This window comes from Ruditapes philippinarum, unplaced genomic scaffold, assembly GCF_026571515.1.
Source record: "Ruditapes philippinarum isolate M1 unplaced genomic scaffold, ASM2657151v2 ctg22114_1_1_1_1, whole genome shotgun sequence".
In the NCBI taxonomy this organism is placed as follows: domain Eukaryota; kingdom Metazoa; phylum Mollusca; class Bivalvia; order Venerida; family Veneridae; genus Ruditapes; species Ruditapes philippinarum.
Window position 1 is genome coordinate 3,311 of NW_026864524.1, and position 8,092 is coordinate 11,402.

The following is an 8,092-nucleotide window of genomic DNA, read 5'->3' on the forward strand; positions in this document are numbered from 1 at the left end:
TTTTTGGGGTTTTCCAAATTTTCTAGACTTCTAGACTATGAAAAACATTAAGCAGCTAAACCATTCATTTCTTTATTTGACTGAATAAAATCATCTCTCAATAATATTCCATTTCAGATTTGTTTTTTAAGATGGTAGTTTATCAGGCAGGTCTATTGAATGATAAATGAAGTTTCGTGTTTTTGGATTGTATTCTTTTGAAAACCAAAAACAATACCAAATACTGCTCAGTGATTCTAGTTGGTTGAGCTTTTATTTAAATATGTACAATTATACAGTCAAAACAGTTCAGTGCATTTGATATTTGTTTTTGGGTTTTACTCCATTTTGATTTGAAAGCCTATCGTAAATGTATAATTGTAACACTTTTGTGATGAAATAAATGTGGGAAAAATTGATAAAAGACAATTAAGGAAAGGAAAAAAGATAACATTAGGGTTTAATAATGATAATACTTTTACTAGGGAAATGTTCCATTTACTTGTTTTAATAAATACATAATATTATAATAAAATTATTTCAAATTTCATTTGAGCCTCATTTCTAGAAAAAATTTAAATAACGTGGCATAATTGAAACTATGATGTTTGATTGAAGGGTAACAAGGAACGATCCTCCGCCAGATTCGGTATTTATATTTTCATATTTCATAACTTCACTTAGTTTTAAACTCTTTGAGGTCTATAATCTCTAGCTGTTGCCTTTTGCACATTTGTGTCAGTATGGCTCGTAATTAGCTTTTTAAAATTATAAACAGTTTTTTTAAACAACCGGGGGGATTCAACAATGACGAAATCTGATAACATACTACCAGTGATGTTGTGATCCATGCCGAATAATTTATTTTAAATCCAATAGGACTAATTTCACTTGCCATGAAAAATGAATAATTCTGTATTTTCGTTTATCTATTTGAATAACAAAGTCGACCACTTTTGTCTGTTCAACATTTACTTCACGTGTTTAATGTGACTTCAAAGTTGGATTCTATTTTATTTAGAATTTTTCTATGGCTTCATTATGCATATGATAATGTTTTATAGCGAAATTCGACCAATACAGATGCCATTGACATCAATGAGAGAGAACGATTGTTAGCACAGAAAGAACCAAATTGTCGAGGTATGTGACGTCTACAATAATAAAATATATTATTAAGAGAAAGCAACAGTTTTTTGAAGTGAATAATTTTTAATTTTAGCGTCCTGGTGCCAATTGATCATGTTCTATAAAAACATCTCATATGTAGGAGATAAAAAATCATATTTATGAGTTTATAAGTCAAACGTAGGACTTCATAAGAAATGCATACATAATGGCTTTGCAAATCTCAACATTCCAGACCGGTATATCAGCGATGGAACAAAACACTAAACTCCCCCACCCCAAAATTTCAAATCTTATAAACTTATAAAGTCTTACGTAGGAGTAATACACTCATTATTAGGCTGTTGTCTCCTACGTAGGAGTTTTAAAGTCTTACGCAGGAGTTATAAAGTCCTACAAAAGAGTTATAAACTCCTAATTAGTCTTTTTTCATCTCCTACGTAGAAGTTAATAAGTCATACACAGGAGTTTATGAGTCATACAAAGAAGTTTATTAGTCGTACTTAGGACTTTATAACTCCTACGTAGGAGATTATAAAGCCTACTTAGAGTATATAACTCCTACGTAGGACTTTCTAAGTCTTACTTTGAACTATATCTCCTACAGTATATAGGCGATGGAAAAAGACACTTAACTCCCCATCCCCAAATTTCAAATCTTAAATATTGAGGACACTTCACCTTATAGTACAGTGTCTCAGGTTTCTGGAGTGTGAAGTGTATTGGGGTCAGATGTCTTTAAGCATGTGCCTATTATCCCGAAAAACGAAAAAAATTCTGACAGTTCTTCGAAAAATTTATTTGACAACAACATTTAATTGTCTAAAATATGAATATATCAACATTTTAAAATGCTTTAAAGATACCATTTTCGATACGAACTAGCTGAACAAAACGAGCAATTTATCCGTTTTCTTTCCATTTCAAATATTTAAATCATTATAGGGGTAGGAATTGGGGTGAAATAGTTTGCCACAGCTCCGGAAAGTTGCGAATTGCGAAGCATTATCCATGCATAAGTTTGTAATTAACTGTATCCTACTTTTAACAATATCAAACACATACATTTTTGTACACTAGTAATCAATATAACTAAACGTACATAATACAGAAACATCGTTTAATATATGCACAGTATGACATCTTTAGTGAGATCAATTTTTGGTACAAGTTGTATTTGTCAAAATAAATATCTCAAAATATGTCTGGTTATTTCGCTAAAAATTATCTCTGGCTTAAGAATAAGACTATTTACTAAAGCGGCCTGCTACAATTACAATTTGACACATATAGTTTATTTTCCTTCATAATATGCTTTACTAAGTTATACTCTAACATACATGTCTGTTGACCTCTGTGCTTTCAGTACTTTGATATGTATCCTACGTAGGATTAATAGTCCAAATAAGGCTTTTTTATCTCCTAGGTGGGAATAATAAAGTCCAACGTAGGAGTTGTAAAGTCCTACATATGCCTTATAAAGTCCTAAGTAGGTGTTATAAAGTCCTACATAGGACTTATTAAGTCCCAATTAGGCTTTTTATCTCCTACAAAGGAGTTATCTTTTTATAGAACATGTTAAATTGGCTTCAGGACGCTTCAGTATATTGAGGAAATGGAAAAACATGTTTCGAAGAAATACTATCAGCTAAAAATCGACATACAGGATCTGCTTTAAAGTCTTCTGGTTCAGTCATAAAAAATAATGTTCTATCAATTGCAGACTGAATACGTATATATAAGTATAAATAATTCATTTCTAACACATTTTTAGGACGAAGTTATTTGAATGTCAACCAAAACACCAATATAGTCGAACAGCTGCTTCAAAGCGACAAACTTCCGAAAAATGATAATATTCAATCCATGTTTATAGATTATGGAAGAGGATCTGAAAAATTGAAAGAAGTTTGTGATAATATTTGCAGAATAATAAAGAAAAAACTCGATAATGATGCAATTGAACACGTTTGGCCAGCACGGAAACTGAAAAGTGACAAAGTTGTTTTTGTTATCGAATCAAAGAAAGAAATCAGAATTAAAAATAAAATTCAAAGTGATCTTGAACTTGTATTACATCATCGAGATATTACTTATGAGACAGAGAGCCACATAGTCATGGCCAAAGAAAGAGAATGTCTGGAACAGAAAACCGAGTGTTTCGATGACTTTAAAAGACTTCAAAAATGCTTAACAAAACATTCCAATGATTTGATGAATAAACATAAAAACATAACAGCCATAATGCCAAGTGTGGTTAAATCAGTGAGTTATGGTTCATCCGGAAAGCATACTTTGCTCGAAATGCTATGCATTTCGGTTTACGTGGAAAGGAAAGTAAGCGGGTTAATTCCACTTGATGCAGAGCCAATCTCAACAATGGTAGAATGTTTTCCAACAGATATTATACAAGGTGAATGTCGATTTTTTGGTGACGGCCCTGATGAGTATCATGCAAATCTAAAAATTGGATTAGCTATCCACGCTGATGTAAAGAATGAAAACGGACATACATTAGGTGGTACCTTGGGGTGTTTTTTGCAACATGAAAAGTATGAGTTGTGCTGCATTACTAACGCGCACGTCGTTTTATCACGGGACGAACTTCACAATCTTTTTGAATGTAATTATACTGATTATGGATATGACCAAGGGAAGCCCGTTTATCAGCCTCTTAGTAAAAAATCAATGCCATTTGGAAGAGTTGTTGCAGCGGCGTGTAAAGAGGGTCAAACTGACATGCCTGGGGTAGAAGTTGCTTTGATTAAAATATTAAACAGGCAGCCACAATCCGGATCCTTTCCACAAACAGGTTTGTATACATTATTGTTTTATTCACACATTTGTTACTTATCTTGTTTGTCGTTGCATTTTTATTAGCCTGCTTTCATAAAACATTATTTTGCTTTAGATGTGTAATATATACTAGCCTTGTAATTTCTTCTACGTGCATCTATGTACAATATAATTCATTCTACAATTTTCTTAACATTCAAACTAAAGATACTTAGAATTGTCAAGCTTAGAAATCTCTTACCGTGTAGTGGGAATGAAATGATTGAAATTTGAAATGACTCTGTCTTTCCTTTTAGTTTGTCGCACATACTCGTCCGCTCAATAAACTGTTAACTAATGAAATATTATTTAAAAAAAAATACCTTACACAAATAATCATCACCATAATATGATGTATAAAGCTTAATTCCTAAGTCAGTAAAGTCAACGTCTAACATAAATTTCAAATATTTAAAGTCGATATGTTTTGTCTGATTCCATACCATTTCCGTAATACCATCAACGTATCATACCTTTGAACCATTTCTGATTTAGCAAATCATGTTGCAAGATTTCATTTTTTTCCCTGCATACTGTGAATTCACATAAATTCGTGGGCATGAAATTTCGTGGTTTTAACAAAAAGGGCAATTTCGTGGGTTCTTAAATTCGTTGATCTTCATTTTCTTGTAAAAAAGAAATCTTACATAAGACTATATTCGGTGTCAATTTACGATCGATGTGCACGTTGCAAGACGTATATCCGCCACACTGTGTGTATAACGTCGATAATTAGAAATGCCCTCCGAAGTGTCAAACAGCCCCCCAATAAATCGAAATATATTTTTACACGTCAATTAGATTGACAATTAATAAGTTCAAACTGAAAAGTTATATCGGCGCCATTTAATGCACAGGGTCCCAAATGATTGTTATTATAAAAACACATAACCCTATCATATGGTCACTTTCTACAAAGTATTTAAAACAAACAGATCGTTTAAACTTCTGAATTAATATTCTTAAGTTACCGTAACTTAAAACAATGTCACTTACACAATGGATAAAAACGGGCACGGTTCAAACTCGTTCTCCGAGTGTTGCAGGACTTCCAGAATCTGCTGAAGCTTTAACAGCTTCAGATGCTATTTCTACTCAGGTATATACATATTTAGATCGATTAATAATACAAAATGCACCCTGTTTTGTCGTATTGAAAAAATTCTATACTAAGAGATTAACTTGGCGTTCTGATTTTACATATTTTACTTACGACAATTTTAAACAAACAATACACTTGTTGTAAATATTTTTTTCCATTTCATCCCGACTTTATTCTTCCTGTATTCCTAAAAAAATACATTTATTCATTATCAAAATGCATTTATAATGCAATTCATTTCTGTATAAATGTTCAGGCTGCCAATGACGCCGTTGAAATCGTCATAACTGAATCCAGGCAGAGAACACGCGGTGAATACGGTAACAGCACTGATGAAACACGTGCAAAGATCGCACGGTATGTCATTGATATCGGGGTCTTCAAGGTGCTTCACGACTAAACTTGGTCGGAAGGTTAGTGAAACAACCGTTCGTAGTATGCATGATCAGTATGTGAAATTGAAGAAAAGATTGGGGCCGATTAAGCAACTATAGCGTGGGACTCCGACCGTTCTGGTCGACCTAGACGAAGCAGTACAGAAGTACATCAGCCAGGTTCGGTTAAAGGGTGGTGTTGTAATTGTGCAGACTGTTTAAGCAGCCGCAGAGGGCATCATGACGAAATATTCACATCACAAGCTAAAGAAATATGGAGGACATATAGGGATTGAGAAGTCTCTGGATCGGTCTATACTGAGACGCATGGGTTTTGAGAAAAGAAGGGGAACCAAGGCTACAAAATCCTTAATTAATGACTTTGACGATATTCAGAAGGAATTCGTGGATAAGTTTAATAATGTTGTGAGGGAACATAACGTGCCAGATTCTCTTTTTATTAACTGGGACCAGACAGGTTGCCAGATGGTACCCGGAGGTAAATGGATAATGGATGAGCGTGATTCTTCCCAGGTCACCATAGCTGGTCTTGACGACAAGCGCCAGATCACCGTCTTACTCGCTGCTGCTAAAGACGGGACGTTACTACCGCCTCAAGTGATTTACGCTGGCAAATATGACCGATTTCTCCCTAAAGGTATTCGATTTCCGAATGACTTGGATGTTACGCACACTGAACGAGGACAGTATGATACAGTATGTAGAAAAATTGATCGTGCCATACGTAAACAGCATCCGGGAAACATTACCACATTCCCAATGTGACTAACAAGCAATCGCTCTGTTTCATTTTTTAAGGCCCACCAGAGTCCGCGTTTGATTGAATTTCTTAAGGAAAATAACATTACACCCACCCTGTTTGTGCCGGCTGCATGTACAGATAAACTTAAGCTACTTTATTTGTCGGTGAATTATGAATACAAGGAGGCGTTGAAACAATGTTTCCATGATTGGTACAGTCAACAGGTAGTGTCCCTCTTAGAAAAAGAAGGGGGGCGACCCCTACGGCAGCGAAAAATTTTGGGACCTTGGGATGGAAAACACAAAAACCCGACCCGCAGAATGCATTAAAATAAACCAACAAATAAGTTTGATGTTGCGTGGGGCGGGGCCTTAAAAAAAGGCGGGCCCTTTGTGAATTCAATAAAAAAGTAAGAAAAAATGTGCTTCTTCATGTAGAATATTTGAAATAAAAGTACAAAAAGATATTAACGTTCTATGTGCCGATTATCGATTTACTAGTATATGCGTATACAGCATTGTGTTCTAGTTTTACCGAATTTTCTATGTTTACTTATTTATAGTAAATGATAATTGATAGGGAAATTTTAAATGCTAATGAAAGTGAAAAAAAAAAAAGAAAACAAATGTGCTTCTTCGCGTCTAATACTGTATTTGAAATAAAAGTACAAACAGTTAAGATTCATGTGTAATTACCGGTTTATATGTTTAATGTTTAACTTTAAACATTATTATATGCTACTAATAAATTATAATTTCTAGAGAAATATTAAAGTTTGAATCTTGTTATGTGTTTTTATGTGTTGTTTAACTTCTTATTTGTTAATAAAGGTGTTAATCTGATATATACAGAACAACACTAGTAATTAAATGCAGATACTACTAGTACACGGTACAAGTAATTAAACACTGAAACACCGTACCTTAATGTTTCACCTCCACCAAGTTAACAAGTAATTCTTTAATAGGACAACATAATGACAGCATTTTCATTTTATTTTAAAAAGTCGTTGGAAGACTTTTTTCCTCAAACTGCTATTTACTCGATTAACTTAAGTATTCAGGTTTAAACAAATCAAGTAGCGCACAATACCGTTATGTGTAAATGCGGAAGTAACATTTTTCCCGATATTTTAGAAAGCACTTTGAAGACATTTCACCGACGTTTCTTTCAAGTTTCTTAAATATTATAAACCTAAACTACTTATTGATTAAATCTGTCTCTTGCCTAATTATCTATACACCTTCGTAACACAATAATCGGTTGAAAATACGCCGTTGCATGTTTGAAATATATAGATCCGAGAATAGAAATAAGACATTGTAAGACGTATTTGTTGGTAGTGAAGTTCGTTGGATCTAAAATTCGTGGATTGAGCAACCCACGAAAACCACGAAAATGAGTGCCCCACGAATAATAATGATTTTCCAGTACACAAATTTATTTATGGATGTTATTTCGTTCAAATGAACTTTGATTATGTAAAATGATTCAGATTTATGTTGAATCTGATTAAAAACTTTTATTGAATGAATGAACGATTTACACTTTCCATCGAAAGGCATGTAGTAAAAAACATATAAAAATTAACAACTTTTTGACATTTCAAATCCATTGTAAGGTAACAATAAATATATATATTTATTACTGTAGGCAAAAAGAGAAATTTGAAAGATTTTTTTATACCGAATTAGGTCTTAAACCTTATTTTTGCGACCACCATAATGAAATTATCGGCCGGCCGTGTCAGCCTTAAATGTATTCGAGTACCAACACTAAATTAAAATGTGTTAATATTTAAAATCCTATTATTTTCCTGTAAAATGCAAATTGTTAGACTAACAAGTACCATCATTGTGATTTGATTAACTTTTATATATTCAAGATGTGTTTGAGATCTCTTTGGTAAAA

At 33.3% G+C, this 8,092-nt stretch overlaps 1 protein-coding gene across 1 annotated transcript; it reads left to right on the top strand.

Annotated features, from left to right (window-relative positions):
* Positions 1–418: 418 nt before the first annotated feature.
* On the top strand, positions 419–3,919 carry LOC132725928 (uncharacterized; the record flags this gene model as incomplete). The annotated part of the gene is given in 3 exon segments (XM_060711140.1): positions 419–628; positions 1,044–1,122; positions 2,882–3,919. A coding segment is annotated over 1 exon segment (946 nt), but the record flags the coding sequence as incomplete, so codon positions are not given.
* Between the last annotated feature and the right edge of the window lie 4,173 nt (positions 3,920–8,092).